The sequence below is a fragment of the Chanodichthys erythropterus genome, chromosome 9 (assembly GCF_024489055.1).
Source record: "Chanodichthys erythropterus isolate Z2021 chromosome 9, ASM2448905v1, whole genome shotgun sequence".
NCBI lineage: Eukaryota > Metazoa > Chordata > Actinopteri > Cypriniformes > Xenocyprididae > Chanodichthys > Chanodichthys erythropterus.
The window spans coordinates 12,964,230-12,985,380 of record NC_090229.1 but is presented as its reverse complement, the minus strand read 5'-3'; the positions used below and the strand labels follow the sequence as shown (position 1 = coordinate 12,985,380).

The following is a 21,151-nucleotide window of genomic DNA, read 5'->3' as shown; positions in this document are numbered from 1 at the left end:
GTGGTCAAATATAGTATTGACAACAAACGACTGAAAATAGTCAGAAACAGCCACAGGAATAATCCACTCATTTAATCCAGCAACCACAAAATAATAACAATAATAAAATCCACTCATTTAATCTTATGTCATGTGAATGACCACCATTAGTTGGCATTTTTATTAAAGTCTGTAGAGTGTACTTTGCTGAAAGAAAAAAGACTGGTTTAAACAAGTCAGTCCAGCTAAAATGTGCCTAAAATCCTTCTAAAACTGTCCAACAGACAAACTAGGACCCAGTTGGATAAATACCACCACTATGTTAAGAATGTAAGCACTAGTCTGACCAACTAGCAGTTAGACAAGAGGTGATCTGTCTTAATTTGGGGATTCAAATTAGACCAATCTATCTTATGTAACTGATTATCTTATGTTGACTAGTCTTAAAGAACAAAATGAATGACTAGCTTGTAAGACTAGTCTAAGCAGTTTATGCAACTGGCCACAGATCCCAGGTTGGTTTGAGCTGTTTGTTTTTTCTCAGCAGGGTACGCTCAGAATCTTGGGGATTGCCCACATTAGTATGGTGCACAAAAGGCCTCATTGAAGTCATTCATTTGTATTCATACTCAAGAGAATGCGGAGTACGGTGAAGTGTTTATAGACTCCCTAAAAAGTATTTGTCAGCCTAACATAATGTAATCAAAAGCTTTGAAAATTTTCTTTGTGAAAACAAATCATTTCACAAGCAGTGTATTCAAAATTTTACTGCCAACTCAAGTGTTGCTTACCATACAGCAAAAAACTTATACACCATATAATTGTTGCATCAAAGCAACTTTCCTCAAGTTCAGACTTCCATCTTTAACTTTCCTCCCACACCAAAACAGAAGGAGGATCTGAAACTCTGCTTGACAGAACAATTTAAAGCAGTTGAGAGCATCTTTGAAGAGTTCAAAGTGATTCATAATAGAAACACACTACTGAAAAGTCTCACATATGGTGAGCAAAACAGTTCTCTCAAGTTTCTTTTAAATTTGTATGCAGATTTAACACAAAACATGATTTCCCATGGTTTTACTCAACTTGTACAGCTAAGCTTTCCTAAGAAAAATGCCTTAAATGAATCTGAGAACAGGTCAATCACTTATTACACAATTAGCAATTATATTTACACATACTAGTTTACATACTAGTAACATTAACTGTGGGTAGAATGTTAATAAAGATTTATAGGCAACACCTTGACAATAAGTTTCAACTCGTTAACAGTTAATGCAATAGCTAACAATGAATAATACTTTTACATAATTTATTAATCTATTAATAAAATGCTAATTTGTATAAAGTTAATGTATTATAAACAAACTTGAATTAGCAATTAGTATAATTATACATTTACATTAACCTAAATAAAAAATGCTGCAAAAATTGCTGCTCATTGTTAGTTGATAATTAGTTCATGACACTTAATACATTAACTAATGTTAACCAACTGAACTTTATTGTGAAGTGTTGGCAGGTTATTTCTCAATTTGACAGTTCAGAATTGAACAGTAATGGGCAGGATAGCAGTGTGTGTATACTGCTGAGACTGATGAGGATGAAGACTAATTGTTTCTTCAATAGCATCAGTTATACGAAAAGTAAACTGGTGTACTCACAAGTTCAGAGTACAAAAAGCTGAAAGTTGTAAGAAGCCATTACAGACGTCCTCTTCAAAGCCTCTTAACAGTCAGCATGCACACAACTAAAGGTTTACCTCAGAAAGTCCATAAATATTTCATCATTGAGCATAGGCACAAAAAATTCCCAGCCTGAGAGATTGAGTATTCCACTGAATGTCCAATAAAAAGAAATGCCTTTCATTTCTTCACATGGATGAAAGCAATAACCAGAATCCAAGAAGACTGTGACATCACTTCCTGTCAACCTAGTAACTGTTCCCTGTTCCTTAAGTTCTAGGAGAAGTGTATCCCGGCAGAGTTGAATGCATGAAGAAGCCTACCATAAAATATGGATGCAGAAAAGATGCTTAATGAAACCGTCCAAAAAAAAAAAACAACATTTAAAAGCATTTTTCATGAAGTGAAGCATGTCATACTTACACCATGAAATCATCTATATCCATGGAGCGTGCCCTCTTTTCACTAAACTTTGACTCTTGAAGGATGCTATCAATTTTCTGAGCAATGTTGAAGTCCTGTTGTAATTCCTGCAATACAATTTAGAAATGTATTTTAATATAATTGTGTACCAGGTTAAGTATAATTAAAGTGTGTAAAGCCTTGTTCAGACTGTCAGTCCAAATCTGATTTTTGTGCATATCCAATAATATTTAGCAAGTGTGAACTGCAAAAAAAAAAAAATTTAAAAATAAAACATTAAATCAGATTCAAATCTCATTTCTGGGAATCTGTTTCTGTCTGATGGCTTGGATTTTGCTTTGCACTTTCTCACGCCACATAAACATATGTAACATATCAGACGTTGTTGCAGAAACACATTTTCATATTGTAAGACAACATTGCAAACTAGGGATGCTCATTTCGGTTAAATTTCTCGACCGACAACCGACGCTCGTTATCCGATTATTAACCGTTAACTGATAAGATTATAATATTGTATAGCCTATATAATATGACATTAAATAAAAAATACAATTGACGAGTGTCTGTGTCTTCCACGGGTTTATTTTAACATGCAAACAGCAGCATAGAACAGATAAACAACAGAACCTGGATTCACATTATCAAATTGTCACGCACCTGCAGCGTTTCTGACAGCAGAAAAAAATAATTTAAATAAAAGGCATAAAATAAATAGGCCTAAACTAAATATTTTTCACTTAAATGTTTAACAAATTAAGATGACAAAACAAAAACACGGTGAATCCATTGAAGCTTTTAACAACCGGTATTTCAGACATTTTTTCCGTCAAATAAAAATAGCAGGCCTACCTCAAGGATTGTTATTGTTATGACCACGGACGGTGCACGTGTGCACACCGAACGCGTCTTTCCGCGCTCATGGGCAAAGGAGTTTCTTTGAAAGGCTCGCGCACGAGACTAAGCGGAATGCGGGAAATGAAGTATACCATGGCCCTGAATTGTAATGGACTGGAGCTCACGGTTCACATCGAGAGAAATGGGAACGCGGGGGCACCGCTATGCGACCGCAAAAGGCACTTTCACTTTCGTGATCAAAGTGCATGCCACTGATAAGCTTTGTATTATGCAGTATTACAGTAGCATACACATACCAATTAAACGCGCAGGTCTCCTCTCGTGCGTCCTCCCCACTGTGTCGCCGGTCGAGGCAATAATTTTCGTTTCGCTTTTAGATATCTCTTTTATTGATGCCATCAATGCTTTTAACTCAAAACAGTCCATAAACTACAAATCCTTCAGTCAAGCCAGCTCGCGCGTCAATCTGAGAGATCAGCCTCTTACCTTAAAGTGTCAAATTTCTCGGTTTCTGAATGGACGGTTTTGCTTGATTGACAAACGCTAACGTTCGGCCACGATTTATATACCATCGACCTGTCCTAAAACGTTAGCACGCTGTGATCGATTGCTTGGAAATGGTCAGTACTTCTTTTCGCTCGCTTCATTTTGCTTGTTGCTTAGCGAAATATGTCTGGCACGTGTGAAACGCCCGGTGAGTTAACAAATAAGCATATATGTATATATATAGCATATTTTTCTTTAACCATGCAGCAAAAAAAACAAAAAAATCGTTTAACTGATAGTATTAATCGGTTAAAATTCTTACTTTCGGTTAACGGTTAAACGGTCAATGCGAGCATCCCTATTGCAAACCCCTCCATCTTATTTCTGCCGTATATCTACTAACACCATAGAAACCAACACAGATATTTCATAAAATGAAACAGTGCCACGGGACACACAAATCGGATCTGAACAGTGATATACAGTGTGGCCAGTCAATCATTTAGATCAGATACACAAATAATCTGATTTCGACTGACAGTGTGAACGCAGTCAAAGTGAAGCAGACTCACTATGTTGTGCACAGAACAGTGAATTCTGTAGTTCTTTTCCAATAATTGCTCAACTGCAGCTGACCTGTGTTGAAAAAACAAACAAAAAAACATGAATACTGGCCAGCTTCTTGAATTTATTACTATTGATCACTCAACAAAAACACCATTTAGTGATGTCTTACTTGAAGGCAGCACTGAGCGTTTTGTTCTTTCGGACGAATGCAATTCTGACAAGACCATCCCATTCCTTTAAATGTGGGGTGGGAAAAAAAACTCTTGTTATATTTTTTCCAATAACTGCACAGACAGTATACACTATAATTAAGGACACTTACCTGGAAGTTGACAGGCGGCGGAGGATTTTTGGGCTCTATCCTCACCACGCTGGACTCTACTTTTGGAGGTGGTCTGAAGTTGTTTTTTCCTACCTTCATAAGCATAACATTTCAGTATCTTTACATATGACAATGTCAAACTATGCATTCCACACAAACTTGAGGATTTATCCATTCTCAAGCTGCAGTCAACTTTATGAACTAATTAATGAACTGAAGGACTCTCAAAACCTTCATGAGATGATCCACCCGGGCTAGGAGCTGTGTGTTGATGGACAATCTGCAGTATAGCTTGTCTCCTGGTTTAGCCACTAAGCGCATGGCAAATTCCCTCTGAAACATCAGCACGGCACACCTACAGACAGCATAAAATGTGAATGAAAGAAATCATAACGCTCAATACGATGGCAGTAGGTATTAAAGTCCCATTGTTTTTTACTCTACACTGCACTCACATTTACTGAATCAGCCCCCAAAAAGTTAATCCAATTTCTTACCTAAAAAATGGCCTGTGAAGTAACAGTTTGAACACGAAAGGCGATGATATCTAGGGGAGAAAAAAATCTCAGTGTGAATACTTCTGATTCGGTAACACTTTACAGTAAGGTTCAATTTGTTAATATTGGTACCTTTTTCGTTCAAAATGAACAAAATTTAAATAATGAGTCAATACATCATCAATCCCTTTTCCAAAACCTGTTCTTGTCTTACTCTGATTCACTATGGTTATTAAAAGTGTTTATTGGCCGGTTTCACAGACAAGGCTTAAGAAGGCACAACATTAACTTTTACGCTGCTACAGGTCACCTATTCAAAACAAAGACATAGCTTGATGACGCCGAGATTCAGCGCAGAATCAAGGGAGATGTCGTCTTCACCTCACAGTGGGTAGAAAAGAATCTGATGGGACTCGGGCAGAAATCATGTTCATGGATGAGATTATTAATGTTACTGTAGAATGAAGCTCCAAACCACTGATTTGATTTGAATTGAACAAAATTCGTAAAGCTTCGAAGCTTCATGAAGCAGTGTTTTGAAATCATCCATCACTAGATATTGTTGAGTAAATTTTGTTGAATTATTTTGTTTTTTTGGTGCACAAAAAGTATTCTCGTCGCTTTATAATATTAAGGTTGAACCACTGTAGTCACATGAACTGTTTTAAATACGTCTTCAGTAGCTTTCTGGGCACTGAAAGTGTTAATTGTCTTGCTAGCAAGGCAGGCCTCACCGAGTCATCGGATTTTATCAAAAATATCTTCATTTGTGTGATGAAGATGAAAGAAGGTCCTACAGGTTTGGAACGGCATGAGGGTGAGTAATTAATGACAGAATTTTCATTTTTGAGTGAACTAACCCTTTAGTAAAGTGTTATAAGTGGCTCAGAAGACAGATCTACAGCAACCACAGAGAAAAATCTTTGAACCAATACCTGATAAGGCAAGTTAGCCACGCACAAGTCAAAAAAGGGGAGCTCCGCCTTTAGGACATCCCCTATGAGGATCTGAAGCTTGTTCTGCATTGGACTGTTCAAGAAAACAGATTTTTCAATCAAACAGATGCTTAAGTTGCTGCTGGGGTTTTGACAGTGGTAGAAATGAATGTGTATGAAAAACATTTACGTGCACTGGACTCTTTTCTGAAGCTCAGCAACAAGCCTGGTGTCCAACTCGCATGCAACAACCTTTGAATTATAGTAAATGAAGTTAATGAAATTTATCACTTCTTAATCAAGATAGTAAATGAAATTAATCACTACTTAAACTTTAGCAATAAACATTAACTTATTTACTTTCTTGGCTTTCTCCAGGAGTTTGACGGTCATGTTGCCAGTTCCAGGACCTACTTCCAAAACCACATCTGTTGGTCGTAGTGCTGCCTGGAAAGATATTTTTTAATCAATACACTCACTGATTATATTGTGCTGTGGCAATGTGGTCACACATTTAGAAATCTTGTTCAGCTGTCACTTTCTTTAAAGGGATACTTCACCCAAAAATGAAAATTTGATGTTCATCTGCTTACCCCCTGCTCATCCAAGATGTAGGTGACTTTGTTTCTTCAGCAGAACACAAATGATGATATTTAACTCCAACCGTTGCGGTCTGTCAGTCAAATAATGCATTGAAACGGTAAAACCATCTATAAGAGTCAAATAAACATGCACAGACAAATCCAAATTAAACCCTGCGGCTCGTGACGACACATTGATGTCCTAAGACACGAAACGATCAGTTTGTGCTAGAAACCAAACAGCATTTATATCATTTTTTTACCTCTAATACACCACTATGTCCAACTGCCTTGAAAATCTGGTGTGTGAGGTCTGAATGCACTCTGATGCCGGAAGTGATCGCTCGCACTCATTGACGTATACACGCGAGAGATCAAACCGATCGTTTCGTGTCTTAGGACATCAATGTGTCCTCACGAGGTTTAATTTGGATTTGTCTCTGCATGTTTTTTTGACTCTTATAGATGGAGTTCCCATTGACATGCATTATTCGACTGACAGACCGCAACGGTTGGAGTTAAAAATCATCATTTGTGTTCTACTGAAGAAACAAAGTCACCTACATCTTGGATGCCCTGGGGGTAAGCAGACAAACATCAAATCTTCATTTTTGGGTGAACTATCCCTTTAAAAAGGCAAATGACAGATTTGCCAGAAAAAGTCACAATCCACATTACTGACCTTCGCTATGATGGCGTTGACAACCAAAGGGTTTTTCAAAATATGCTGACCAATACCAGTATTGAACATAATTCCTGAAACACATCAAGAAACAGAATTTATTTTTTTTACATTTATGGGTGGACTCTAACCAGTTTTATAGATTTGTGTCAAAACATAATTCCATCAAATGTTTTTTGTTTGTTTGTTTAATCTTTGAAAAAAAAAAGAAAAGAAAATTGATATTTCTGTCATTACAATTAAGCAAATTAATATTGTGTATATATATATATATATATATATATATATATATATATATATATATATATATATATATACACACACACACACACACATACACATACACACACACACACACACACACACACATACACACGCATACACATACACACACACACACACACACACATTCATATTCATATTCATATTTGTATTCATAACATAAAATGTATATTACGCGCTACAGTGATGGGACTTGAAAATGGGACATGAAAATATGCTTAACTGTATGTAAATAATGTAACAATGTTCTATAGTCAGAAAAATAGGTTGAATTTCCATTATGTGACCTGGACGTATTGTTGAAAGGTTTCTAAAGGTTCTCCCTTAATCCAAATGAAATTCATAACGTGTTTAACTTTCACTACAGATCTATAAGAACAGACTTTACTAAATCGTCAGGCAGCTGAGCATGCAGTACAAAACATCTCAAGGAAACCTACCTTGACTCTTCACCTCCTGATGTTTTCGAGATTTTTTCTCGGCTTTAACCTTCGGCATTTTGATAAGTAATGTCTGAGATTCCAAAGAGTGAAATTTAATGTACAAATGTGAGTATACGTTTACGATACCATAAGCACGTGTAGCACATACAGGCCTTGGTTTCTTTCAGCTGATCGGATGGAAATCAGTTGACAGCCTCAAACTCCCTCTGGCGTCTTGGAGGACGCGTGGAGAAACCGGAAGTGACCTTTCAGTGCTGTTTTGCTGGTACTTTTTCGCGGCAATCCGAACGTGATGCAAAGACTGTTGATGAATATGACAGCTGATTTTTCTCTTTAAAATAGAAGGTAATCTTTCATATTACTGCATTATCTGTGTTGAAGATAGCTTATTTCGAGCTCTGTCTTCAGCTGAATAAAATTGTATTTAGAAAGCAAATTAGGTTAGGTTATTGTGTTTAGCGCCATTTCAGTGTTTCATTTAGTGAAACTCTAAAAGTTCGCGCTTTTTACAATTGCGATTGATGAAATGTGTGATTCGGAACGTTTATATCTTGAGGGCGTTTCTGTTTTTGCTTACAGATATATCATATTTGAAAATCAGCGGACACAACAATGGCATCAGTCACTGCAGAGGACATCAAGTCTGAGCTGGACACTTTCAACATAGCCTTCAACGATGACACTGTGGACAAACGTAAACGTCAAGTTTCTTATTGTTTTTATAGACTTTTAACATTATATATATATTGTGAAATATTATTACAATTTAAAATAACTGTGTACTATTTAAATATATTTGACAAAGTAATTTATTCCTGTGATGGCAAAGCTGAATTTTCAGCATCACTACTCCAGTCTTCAGTGTCACATGATCCTTCAGAAATCATTCTAATATGATGAATTGCTGCTCAATAAACATTTATGATTATTATCAATGTTGAAAACAGTTGTGTACTTTTTTTTTTTCAGGATTCCTTGATGAATAGAAAGTTCAAAAGAACAGCATTTATCTGAAATATAAAGCTTCTGTAGCATTATACACTACCGTTCAAAAGTTTGGGGTCAGTAAGAATTTTTATTTTTATTTTTTTGAAAAGAAATTAAAGAAATGAATACTTTTATTCAGCAAGGATGCATTAAATCAATCAAAAGTGGCAGTAAAGACATTTATAATGTTACAAAAGATTAGATTTCAGATAAACACTGTTCTTTTGAACTTTCTATTCAAGAAATAATCCTGAAAAAAAATATTGTACACAAATATTTTTTTATATATTCATCACAGGAATAAATTACTTTGTCAAATGTATTCAAATAGAAAACCGTTATTTTAAATTGTAATAATATTTCACAATATTACTGTTTTTACTGTATTTTTAATTAAATAAATGTAGCCTTGGTGAGCAGACAAAACTTCTTTTAAAAACATTAAAAATCTTAGTGGTTCCAAACTTTTGGACTGTACTGTATATATATATATATATATATATATACAGCATATATATTATATATATATACAGCATATATGGGTATATATAAAGCATATATACACCCACACACCTCTTGTATCTTTATAGTGTTGCAGCAGTGTGTGTGTCACAGGCTGAAGGGGGATGATATTGTATGCGAGTGGTTTGCTTTCAGCGCCTCTAAAGACCAGCTGCCGCTCACTCTTGAGAACCTGGACCAGTTTGAACATGAAGTTAGTACAAGGCCATTACAAACACATACTGCTACATGTCAACTGCAGCACAGAATTTCTGGGATATCTTGAGATGCCTTAATAAATAAGATACCTTATGTTTCCCTGCCTGATTTGCATATTGCTTATATACTCCTTACAGATACTGAACAAGAAGAAAAAGTCAAAAGGCTCATCGAAGGGAAGCCAGTTTAACAAGACTAGAGACATCAACTCTATCCAGGAACTGTATCCTTTTTAGCTCAAACCATCACTAGGTTTAATTTGACATAATTTTATTAGATTTGTTTTGCCCTAAATGTTCACAGTGGTCTTCTTAACAGAGTTGCATAGAATCCGAGCAGAAGAGGAAGAGGAGAACTTGTTGGATGCTTATTCAACACCGGCCAAGGTGAGAAAAATGGGACACAGATTAATAGGGGAGACTTGATGGAAATGTAGATGCACCGATAGAAATATGTTATTGGTTCCAAATGGGGAAAGTATTGTATCGCTCGGCTATTAAAAGTAAATTTCATTTTGTCTTCTAACCCAACTTTTATTTGACCTGCTGAAATTCTGTAATTTGCAATATATTGAAATGTACTTTCTTTATAACTTAATTGATCAGAAATGTAAATGTATTCCTGTCTTCACCCATGTGTTACCACAGGGCTCTCAGAAGCGAGCGTTGACCACCCCAGAACATCCTCAATCCAAGAGAGGTGTGGCCCGACTCGCTAGTCCCAGTCTAATGCTGTCACCTGCCAGCTTCTCACCAAGGTAACCAATTCACCAAACTTTTATTAAGATATCTTTGAATATATGAGGTCTTTATAAGGCAAACAAACCATTAACAATATCACCCTAAAGAAAACATGGAAAAATTATCATGGCAATCAGAATCTGATGTCTTTTCACTTCAAGATGATATAATACATTTAATCTAACATAAAGTTGTTTTATGTGTTTTGTGTAGTGCAACACCTTCTCAAAAATATGGCATGCGTGGGGGACGAGGAGAGGTGGTTTCGTCTTTTGGGATGGTGCAGGGTCCACGCTGGACGGGTAAAGGACAGACCAGTGTGAGGGTGGAGATGCTGGAAGGAGGAGAGAATTCACTCATCAGCAACTACAAATATATGTTCCAGAGACTGAGAGACGTGCGGGACGGTGAGTCCATGTTCTCGTTACTGCCGTCAGCACTGACTCAAACCTTCATACAAAACTTTGCTCTTTCCAAGATATGCATTGTCATGATTATATGATTGTTTTATAAGACAGTTGCTGAAACACTTCTACGTACATGGAAGGAAATCATTTCGGGTTTTGTTTGTTTTGTTGTTGCATGAAATACAAATGGTAATTTTATATGTTTACAAAATGTATGTATATTGCATGATACATACAGACTGCCTCTTTATATTCTTTGTTCTTATTCTTTATATTTATGTTCTCTATCCTGTCTGTAGTTCTGACAGAAAAGATTGAAGAGCTCGGAGAGGAATTGCGGAGTCATTTTAACATAGAGGAATTCTCTCCAGTTTCACTACCTGTTCAGGTACAAGCACAGATATCATCATAACGGCTCAATAATTCAGTTGTTCAAGTGATAAAAAAAGAACATATTTATGGCTGGTGTGCAAAACTTAATTTTGGAGAATGTGTATCCATTTTGGTGAATTGATTAGCCTTGATCTCACTCTCTTTCCTGCAGGATAGCATCACAGTACTGGGGCAGGTGTGTTGTGACAGTAACGGGAAGCTCAATGCCCAGTCTGTGCTGCTGGAGGCTGGACAGGAACAGGGAGGCAGACAGGTGCCTGTGGATCTGTCCGAGCTCAAAGAGTTTTCACTCTTCCCTGGACAGGTATACACCTATGATTTGATGCACATACTGCTTTTTTCCTTTTCTTTTATGTTTGTTTTTTATTGCCAAGATATAATATATAATCAATCATTTTAATTTAAAGTGCACCTATTATGCTACTTTATTTTAAAGGCTCCTAAATGTTTTACAATAGGTTTACATGCATGCAAGATCAAAAAACACTTTAATTTTCTCATAATATTCATTGCAGCATCAGCTTGAAATGGTTCGGTCTCTCTAAACCCCTCCTTTCTAAGAGCCGATTCTGCTCTGATTGGCCAGATGGCCCAGTCTGTTATGACTGGTCTACCTCTTTGTAGCGTGTTGGAAACTAAACATCCATTGAATTTCTGAATATCTGAATTTCGGGTCCTGAAGTGCGTGCGAAGTGGATTTGCTTTTGCAGCACATAAAATAGCATCTTCTAGATGTTGTTTGCGGGCAGCCAATGAAGACTATAGCCAGGCGTTGCGCAAATTTGTTACAAACCTACATTGGTTCGTGCAGGAAGACTGAACAGTCAGCTCGTTTCAAATAGTTTAGAATCGGGTTCTTTCTTTTGGAAGACAATAATCAAACAAACACTTATCACGCACTTTGATCTTTGAAACTATGCCAACCTTTTACATTCACAAACGTCTATATTACACACTACATGAAAGGTAATATCTGAAAAAGCATCATGGGGCAAATTTAAAATTCTCATTATTAGTTTTAGTAGATGGAAGTCATTTGAGAATGAATAGTGATATATCAGAGAATGTATTTTTCCCCATCTCTATTTATTACCAGGCAGTGTGTTTGGCATACATTCTTTTACTCTTGTTTTTTTTTTTTTTTTGTAGGTTGTTGTCATGGAAGGTATGAATCCCTCTGGGGAGAAGTTTGTAGCTACCAAACTGTATGAGGTATCTCTCACTTTTACCCTTTTTAATTTAGACCTTGTTTAGTTTAAGTTTACAATTTGTTGAATTATGAATATGTATTAAATGTTTTGTTTGTCCATTAGGGCATTCCGCTGCCTTTTTACTGCCCGTCTGAAGTGAAACAGGAAATGGATGAAGGTAAGATTGGTGAAAATGTATCAACAACATGCCTGATGAGATCATGGCTCACATTAAACCCTTCATAACACAATTTTTCAGTGTCTGAGCCTGTAATGGTCATGATGGCTTGTGGACCGTACACCCCCTCTGAAAGTATGACCTATGACCCTCTGATTGACCTCATAACTATCATCAATAAAGATCGTCCTGATGTATGCATTCTGGTGGGTACAGCTTCATGCCCATTTCTGTGTTTTTTTGTTTTGTTTTGGTTTTAGTCCAAAGAGCAACTTGTTATGATAAAACCTCATTTATCTCGCATTGTGACTGCTTTTCTGGACATTTAAACATGTATTTGAATCTGAAATTTTGGCTAGTAATTAACTGTTTATTTCTTTCATAGTTTGGGCCATTTGTTGATTCCAAACATGAGCAGATTGAGGTAAACCAGATTTTGTATGGATTTGAAATTCCTATAATAAAAATTTTTCATCATGGTCACAAATTTAAGCACTTGATTTTCTACCTTTTTAACAGAAAAACCAGGTAACGGAAACATTTGAATCCATCTTCAAGAGATGTGTGGACAGCATAGTGGAAGGAACCAAAGGGTGTGTGTGTGTGTGTGTGTGTCTATAGTTTTTCTCACAGCTTTCTGGAAAGTACTCGCCAAAGTATGATTGTGTTTTCAACGCTTACATTCTTCTATTATAGGTCGGGATGCAGGTTGGTGTTTGTGCCGTCTCAGAGGGATGTCCATCATCATTACATTTATCCTCAGCCACCCTTCAACCTGACCAACCTCAGCAAAGATGATACAGCGGTGAGATGATTAGTTAAAATCTCTGTTTATTTTGATTTAATTGGCCATCCTTTTTTATTCTTAACTGCTGGTGATTAATATTTTATCTATTAGTGTGATTCAGGGTAAACTTATAGGGATAGTTCACCCAAAAATGTATTCATGACATCCCCGATGTATATGACTTTCTTTCTTCAGATAAACACAAATGAAGATTTTTAGGACAATAATCCATTTCCGTGAGTCCATATAATGCAATACTCATTTTCCACCCTTAGAGAGTGACCTTAGCGAGTGACCCCTGCACGCTCCTCATTGGTAATGTGACTTTTGGCCTGACATCTACAGACATTGTGTTTCATATGGGAGCTGAAGAGATCAGCAGGTAATACCACTGAACCAACTGGTGATTGTAGCTTGAAAACAACCTACAACTGTCATGTAAATTTACACTGTGGCTACTTTAGGAACAAGAGTAAATGAACTTTTGTATAAAATGTACTGTTTTATAGTCATTTCTGCTTCATTATTTCATTGATGTCATTGAATAAAAAAAATAAAAAAAACCTGCTTCAGAAGAATATGTGCACACAAGCACTGATTTGTCATTACCGTTTTTACAGTGGCACTGGCACAGAACGTTTCTCAAGGATCATGAAGCACATGTTGACCCAGAGGAGGTTTGTAGAACATTTCTCATCTTTAAATGCAACTTCCTCTGGCTTGAGTAGTAGTAAAATGTTGTTTGTCTGTACTCGTCTTTGCTGCTCCTGTGATATACAGTTGTGAATCTTCCGTTTAATTGTTTTTAGCTACTATCCTCTCTATCCTCCTGCGGAGGAAGTTAACATGGATTATGAGAAGTTTCAACAATTCAGCCAAATGAACCTCACACCTGATGTTCTCATCGTTCCTTCTGAACTTCGGTATTTTATCAAGGTAAATCAATCACATTTCAGAAAATTTTGTTAGTTATATACCATAGCAAATAATGTTCCAATTTCAATTCTGACTGGAAAAAAATGTTGCCATTATTTCCCAGGATGTGATTGGCTGTGTATGTGTCAATCCTGGCCGTCTCACTAAAGGACAGGTGGGCGGGACTTACGGACGGTTACTCATTCAGCCGAACCCTGTGCTGGTGGATGGGAAGAGAGTGAGCCCATGTATAGCAGGACAGGTGGTGAAAATATGATACAATATACCTTTTCTATTGCTTGAACTTTATTAAATCATGTCTGTGTTTTTTATGTCTGTATTAAATCTTTTCACTTAAAGTGGCTGGAAAATAAAATACTTTGTAAAAGGCAGTTTTGTCCAGTTAATGTCTAGTTATGTTTAACCCTTGTGCATTAAAAAAAAAAGTTACACATAGGTGCAAAATGGACAAAAATGTCCATGTCCAAAAACTGTCATAAAAAATGATTTATTAATATTTTTTTCCATTTTCACTGATGTCAATTTTTTAACCAGCATCTGTTCTATCCATAGATACCAAACATTCATTAATTTTAAGAACTGTAACCCTTTAAATGCTGGTTTGTTTACATAATGCCATAGGTGTTTTTTTACGAAAAAAATGTAGTTTATTTTCATTACCTAAATGCTAAGCAGAATTTTTTTCTTTGCTTGTTATTCTTGGGTGTGTCAATGAAGAACAACATTCATTTTGAGGCATTTATATTTTTTATGTAGTGTCAGATTTTTTTGCAAAAACTAACTTAGGTCCATAATGGACAAAAATGTCCATGCCAAAAAACTGTCATAGAAATAAATATTAATATTTTTTCCACTTTCACTGACTGCTTTTTTTTTTTTTTATTATCAGCACTTCTATTCATAATTACCAAAAATTCATTCATTTTCAAAATTCATTTATCGTCTTTACAATTGATTTCTTTACATCCTCAGCTTCTAATGCACCTGTGTGCTCACTGTCAGTGGGCAACACTAGCTCTTCTGCTGAGTAACGTCTCTTCATCTTGCAAACAATGAAATTATCAACCCCTCAAGCACCACATATTTATAGGTTTGACTGTGAGGACACCTGTGTAAACTCAAACTTTGTATAAAATCTACCAGACTAAACAATGAGCATTTTATTGTGGTGAAAACTAAAACAATGTGTTTAGGGGCTTCTGAACTTCTACTTCAAATTCAAGCACACCTTTTATCTCTGTACAAAAACAATAAGTGAAAAAGTGCAATAAAGGGTTAAGATGTGTGTTTGGGTGAAAAAGAAAAGCTCATTAACTTTCTTTGACCTTTTTCATAGTTTTCACATGGCCCTATGACCATGGTGTGACTCATACATGGAGTGGGGGTTTTGATTGCCAGTACAATATAATTTCTTTCAAACTAATTACACACATTAAATTTTCAGTAAACACATGCAAACTACACTCGGACATCCTTACCATCATACCCACACAATTATAGCTGCATTATTTTTCCAAATGACTATATGATAAGACTATAATATGCATAAGCAGAAAACAAAAATAAAGCGAGTATTTATTTTATATGCCATATTTGAAAATATGGCACAATCTAGTAAAAAATGGTAAAAATGTAAAATTTGAAGCCTTGCCGATAAAATGAATGCCTATTTGCACATTGTTTCAATGTGGACATTTTTGTCCATAAGGTGCTGAGTGTGAGTATTTTTTGTACGGAGGGTAAAACTGATTTTTTGAAGGAAAGAGGGTAAAATATTAAAATTCCAATAAAAATAAACACCTGAGCCAAAATTCATGTAATTGGCATTAACAAAGGCACACTTGTAACAAAAAATGGACAAAAATGTCCATAAGGTTGCACAAGAGTTAATAAAAAAAACTGATCTTGCACATTCCCTATCCTGAATGATTTATCAGTACAAAAAATTCTGTATTATTTAATGAAAATGTAAAGGATTCGGCTATTGTAATGGCAGACCGCACAGGCTATTAAAAAGCCAACTAGCCATTAAGGCATCCAGGTCTGTTTTTATCACGCAACAACCATTTCCTTATTAAATAACCTGTTTCACTCAAATGCATGACATTACAGAAGTAAAACTAGTTAACATGGTTTCATTACTTTTTATTAAAGATCAGTTTGAACTTTATTTTAAAAAGGTAATTTTATCCGTAAATGGAGATCATCTAATATCTCTCACATTCAGGATATTTCTAAAATATTCTCTACAGTTTATATTAGAAAAAAATGAGCTGTTATGAAAAGCTTAACTATACATTGTGCATGTTTCAGTGAAACATCCTTGCCATAACTCTCGATGTAAATGTACAAGAAAAACATTACACTGAACATGGTAACAGTGAGCACATTTACAGGTGAAGTATATACATTAATCAGAGAACTGTGTTCAAATAGGTCCTCTTTAGTTAGGTATGTTTTCTAGTCCCATTGCAAGGTCTCTTAACTTTGGATCATCTCTCCAGTTGACTTTACTGGCCAGTATAATTCCCTGAAAAACAAGATTTTTATAATAAAGAGGTTCAAAATGCATTATAGTCAAAATTCAAAATAGTGATCCTAAAAAACAAAGCAAGACTATGTAGATTATGTAAGAATGATGAAAAGTATACGAGCAAACATTGAGAAGCCACGTACCCGAAGCACATTTTGTAAAATGGTGGTGACTTTCTGGTGTTTCTGTAGAACCGCTTCAGCTCTTTCCTTGGCTCTCTGCTGAACCTCTCCCTGATTTTCCTTCACCCGTTTCAACTCATTTATCTCCAGCATTTTTTTCTTAATTTGTCCTTTTATGTCTAGGAAAACATGAATGAGATATGGTTGTTTTCTACCAACTCGCATATTGAAAATGTGAATTCAGCTTTTTCTTAGGTTTTAAAACAATTTGACCCATCAGATGCTGCATCTTGTCAAAATATAACATTAAACAAGCATAAAAAGGCTCTCATTTGAAGATGATTCCATATGGGCCTTAATAAGTACCAAGTCTTTCCTTTTGAATATCTGTGATCTGGTCCTGAAGCTCTCGTGTTTCCTGGAAGAAAAAAAAAAAGGATCAGCAATCAAGCATTGTATGATCATAAAACTGTTTAGAAATAGAATTATTCATAAATATGAAAATGAATTTTTCTAAAACCTATAGCAGAACAGGGAATGTCCCACCTTTATAATTTGTATGGTCTTTTCACAGAGCTCAGTGTTCTCATTGGTAAGTTCCTTTAGTGCCCTTTATGATATAAATTCAGATTACTGTTAGGGCAACTGGATATCAGACTACATAGATTAGAATTATTTAAATTAAGATTCACTTACTCAGCATCTGCATCATTCTGAATCATCTTTTCAATGATGGCATTCCAAATCTGCATTCTAGAACACACACACAAAACATTTATAACATGAACACCATCAGAGATTGTATTGCAAAAAGAAGCTTGATACCACAGCATCTTTACCTGTTTAATACCAGTGTCTTGTTGAAGTATGAGAGTCTTGCCTGCTCTATTGCACTTTCATACTTGGATCTACAGATGAATAAAAAGATGAATGTTGGGTTATTTAATAACAGTATATACATACAAATTTCAAACACACTTACAGATCTTCTTCAGCTTCATGTGACTCTTTGTGTTTTCCTGAGAATTAAACACAATTAGAATTAGGTTAATTATTAGTGATTAATATTTACACAAGTGTTTTATTCACATATAAATTTAGCTTACCCAGGCTGACTTTAACATTCATTTCGAAACACTGATTTTCCATTATTTCTTTCATTCTTGAAAAAACAAGACATACAAGAAACAGAATGAGCATAGTTACACTTATCTATTACATACTGTATATATAATAGTATATAGTACAGTTAATTTGTACTCTACGCATTGGTGCAAGACCATAACAACAAATCGTACAACGAAAGAATGGAAAATTACTTTAGCAAACGTGTGGGTGTCACTCCATCAGAAGCTGACGAAGGATCAGGCAGGCTGTTGTTCGTTTCAGCAGGGTCACTATCTGAAGAGGGTCCACCATGATTACTGGAACTCATCTTTGCATGCCTGTGCAGAAATAAAAGAAAATACTGGAACTAAAGGTTTAAAAGATTACACTCACAAAGTGAGTATATGTAAACAACTCGTCTCACTTACTGTCGCTTCCGGTTCTTGCTCTTGATGTTTTTGTTTAGTAATATCACTTTTTCGTTACAAGATTCCAAGCCGCGCAACCGTAATCCTGTCCGAAACTGCCGCCAGGAAGTCGTGACAGTCATGTGACTTGGTGATCCGCGAAACCCCGCCCACCTGCATCAAACTAAGCATGAGCAGAAATAAAGGATTGGCCGTCACTGGCCACTGTCATTACGGTGTTTAGTGTGTTTCGGAGGTCAACATGGAAAAATAAGGTTATATTGCACTACCAGATAGCGTATTGATGGTAAGAATGCATGTTTATTGTGCTTATTATGAAGCGGGGCTCTATATATTTTAAATGTAACGCTATTTTAAAGGCAGAACCTCTTGTAATGAATATTAGCAGGTGAGCTAGGGTAAGGGTACAGTGAATTAATTTAGCTTTTTGTCTGCAGTAATGTTTTATTGATGTATAGCATCAAAGCTCATGAATTAGATGAATTTGCATGTATATGTGAATGAACTGACAGACCGTTTCAAGTTCATTCAGTACGATTTACTCATGCAACTAATGTGTCAGCTATTCTGCTACAGACTCGAACATAACAAATGCAGTTCCTTCTGGGAAATTAAAGCTATATTTAAGTATCAATTGTCTTATGATAGTCCTTACATGCCCTCCTCATCTGGTTGCCAAATGTAAACCCTTATTTTGGGTCGAATCTTTTCAGTGAATCATTTGAGCCGGTTCGCAAAATTGGTCTGAACAGACTTGTTTGTATGACATTTTTATTTGTTTGTTTGTTTGTTTTATTTTATTTTTTATTTATTTATTTATTTATTTATTTATTTTTGTATGACAGTTTAATCGACACGCATATGAAACGGAATTGGCTGTAGCAATATTATTATTATTATTATTATCATCATCATCATCATCATTATCATCATCATCATCGTCATCATTACTACTATTGGTATTATTAAAACATGTTTTTTAAGCCAAACGATCACACGTAGTAAAACTGGCAAAATTGATTTTTGAACCAGTTCTTTTACACTAACTGTTCAAAAGAACCGATTCGCGGAAATGTTTGCCGCGTTTGTCCTTTAAGTTATAATACAACAGTGCCCTCTTCAGGTTGCTAATGTCTTCACTTTGTGGTCTTGTCGATATGTTTGAACCGGAAGCAGTGATCGGATGTCGTCATGGGAAGCAAAGTGAGTGGCAAGATGGCAGCTGCCAGTCGGGTCGTGCAGGTAAACACTTGCGTTAACCTGAATACCGTTCATTTTGCTGTGACATATCGCTCATTTGAGCTCGTTGTTGAAACGATGATTTCTTATCCGCATAGTATTCAGTCATTTTAATCTTGAGTGCTTTTACTTCACCAAAATGCACTGATTTCAATGGTTTGACAGATGCCCTTGTGGACAGACCAAGTTTCCTCACTGTATATCGCTTTATTTCACTCCTGTAAAACACAATATCATCTCATCCACGCGTTAAGAATTATATAAAGTAAATGCAATAAAACCTAAATATCAAAAATTGTTCATAACTGTCTATGGTTGTTTAGTCTTTTAAAATTAAGCATAGATAAGTCACTTGGCAGAACTGTTTTGTTTAATTTTTCTCATTACATTTGTTCCTTTGCAGGTTGTGCGACCTCATGCACCTTTAATAAAATTTCCAGATCGAAAGAGTGTCCCTAGGCCAAATGGTCAGTAATAAGCCTATATTTTTGCCATTGAATGTAATTCATCTCTGTTACTCTGTGAAATACATCATTTTTATTTGTGTAATGCATTAGAAGCTCCCCAAACTGCTCCTCATAATAGGTTTAAGAGACCAAACATTAGGTTTTTTTTACCTAGTTTACATTGTGGTAGATGTTTAACCTACTTGCATTCATTTTACTAATTAAATCATGGTAACAAACATCTAAGTTGGCATTACTAGTTTGTTAACATTTTATTTGTGCTGTGTTTCCAGTACAAGAGGCACTGAAGGTTCTTACAGCCAGTCTCCCACAGATCTCCCCATCCGCACCTCCACCTGCAACATCAATATCACCTCCTCCCAGACCACCGGGACCCATCAGCCGACTGCCGGGCACCCCGGACAGCATCTCTGTAGTTAAAGATCTCCCTCAGAAATACCGCAGGAGAACCCTTGCATTAGATGAAATGGACTACATCCAGGTTAGCGCTCAGTTGTTTTTACAGATCGCCATTTGAAAATACAGAATCACTACATTTACATTTGAAAGAACGCATTTCATTTCAGTTTTAACAATCTTCTAAATCTGCTCTGTTTGGACCTTAGAGAAATATAAATACATTTGTAAAATTTAGAACAAAAATAGCCCAGAATATGGACAAACCACTGACCATAGCGTGTTTTCTCTCTTGCAGCGAGGCGGACCAGAGTGACTCGTCTGGTCCAGTTTATTCAGACTCCAAAATCCGTTGACTGACTTATTTCTTCTCAGTATGAGGAGTTAATAATATGTCATCTAAATAAATTATAGTTATATTGTACATACAGATTATCATTTGACAGTTGAGTAAAGCCTACAATTGGTTGTCTTATTATTCAAGTGCTCTGTATTTACATTAAAATGCAAAACTCTTTGCCTTCTTATTCTTCAATCCACCTGTGTTGTATTGGCCACTCTGGCCAGCACTTCTTCTGACCATCAAGAACACAGTTGATTAATTTCTTCTTCCATTTCATTATATATTCTGAATTCAAGAAAAGCACTGAGTGCCAGCATATTCTACAGGTTTCTGAACTAAGCCGATCACTACGAGTACCTGAACAATTAAAATGTTTACTAATTTTTGAAAGTTTGTGTTTTCATTTGTATTTTCCTACTTTATCTAATCATAACCACC

The 21,151-nt window shown here is 35.8% G+C and overlaps 4 protein-coding genes across 6 annotated transcripts; 2 read left to right on the top strand and 2 right to left on the bottom strand.

Moving 5' to 3' along the window:
- Positions 1 to 7,935, bottom strand: dimt1l (DIM1 dimethyladenosine transferase 1-like (S. cerevisiae)). Its single transcript, XM_067394629.1, has 12 exons — positions 7,738 to 7,935; positions 7,016 to 7,089; positions 6,113 to 6,199; positions 5,943 to 6,004; positions 5,753 to 5,846; positions 4,818 to 4,867; positions 4,552 to 4,675; positions 4,321 to 4,413; positions 4,168 to 4,232; positions 4,004 to 4,067; positions 2,088 to 2,194; positions 1 to 1,983 (listed from the first exon to the last, which is right to left on the bottom strand). The coding sequence occupies exons 1-12, from the start codon at positions 7,793 to 7,795 to the stop codon at positions 1,941 to 1,943; spliced, it is 921 nt and encodes a 306-aa protein (XP_067250730.1). The 5' UTR covers positions 7,796 to 7,935; the 3' UTR covers positions 1 to 1,940.
- Positions 7,936 to 7,953: 18 nt separating this feature from the next.
- pola2 (polymerase (DNA directed), alpha 2) lies at positions 7,954 to 14,821 on the top strand. The gene is made up of 19 exons (XM_067394628.1): positions 7,954 to 8,085; positions 8,320 to 8,434; positions 9,318 to 9,442; positions 9,585 to 9,670; positions 9,776 to 9,833; positions 10,095 to 10,204; positions 10,401 to 10,594; positions 10,894 to 10,982; positions 11,139 to 11,291; positions 12,137 to 12,199; positions 12,301 to 12,355; positions 12,437 to 12,561; positions 12,741 to 12,779; positions 12,875 to 12,948; positions 13,052 to 13,160; positions 13,418 to 13,524; positions 13,763 to 13,819; positions 13,952 to 14,078; positions 14,182 to 14,821. The coding sequence occupies exons 2-19, from the start codon at positions 8,353 to 8,355 to the stop codon at positions 14,332 to 14,334; spliced, it is 1,806 nt and encodes a 601-aa protein (XP_067250729.1). The 5' UTR covers positions 7,954 to 8,085; positions 8,320 to 8,352; the 3' UTR covers positions 14,335 to 14,821.
- Positions 14,822 to 16,300: 1,479 nt separating this feature from the next.
- Positions 16,301 to 18,378, bottom strand: cenph (centromere protein H). Of its 2 annotated transcripts, none has more exons than XM_067393592.1 (10): positions 18,269 to 18,378; positions 18,053 to 18,178; positions 17,840 to 17,895; positions 17,716 to 17,752; positions 17,573 to 17,641; positions 17,430 to 17,486; positions 17,280 to 17,343; positions 17,100 to 17,151; positions 16,755 to 16,912; positions 16,301 to 16,608 (listed from the first exon to the last, which is right to left on the bottom strand). In XM_067393592.1, exons 2-10 carry the CDS (start codon positions 18,166 to 18,168, stop codon positions 16,522 to 16,524), a joined length of 696 nt encoding a protein of 231 aa, XP_067249693.1. In that variant the 5' UTR covers positions 18,169 to 18,178; positions 18,269 to 18,378; the 3' UTR covers positions 16,301 to 16,521. The 2 variants fall into 2 exon arrangements, with proteins under 2 accessions (XP_067249693.1, XP_067249694.1); XM_067393593.1 differs by having other exon boundaries at positions 18,053 to 18,201; positions 18,269 to 18,347.
- A 42-nt stretch (positions 18,379 to 18,420) lies between these two features.
- kgd4 (alpha-ketoglutarate dehydrogenase subunit 4) lies at positions 18,421 to 21,107 on the top strand. Of its 2 annotated transcripts, none has more exons than XM_067393590.1 (5): positions 18,421 to 18,554; positions 19,442 to 19,510; positions 19,911 to 19,974; positions 20,247 to 20,455; positions 20,669 to 21,107. In XM_067393590.1, the coding sequence occupies exons 2-5, from the start codon at positions 19,460 to 19,462 to the stop codon at positions 20,684 to 20,686; spliced, it is 342 nt and encodes a 113-aa protein (XP_067249691.1). In that variant the 5' UTR covers positions 18,421 to 18,554; positions 19,442 to 19,459; the 3' UTR covers positions 20,687 to 21,107. The 2 variants fall into 2 exon arrangements, with proteins under 2 accessions (XP_067249691.1, XP_067249692.1); XM_067393591.1 differs by having other exon boundaries at positions 18,428 to 18,554; positions 19,445 to 19,510.
- The last annotated feature ends 44 nt before the right edge of the window (positions 21,108 to 21,151 follow it).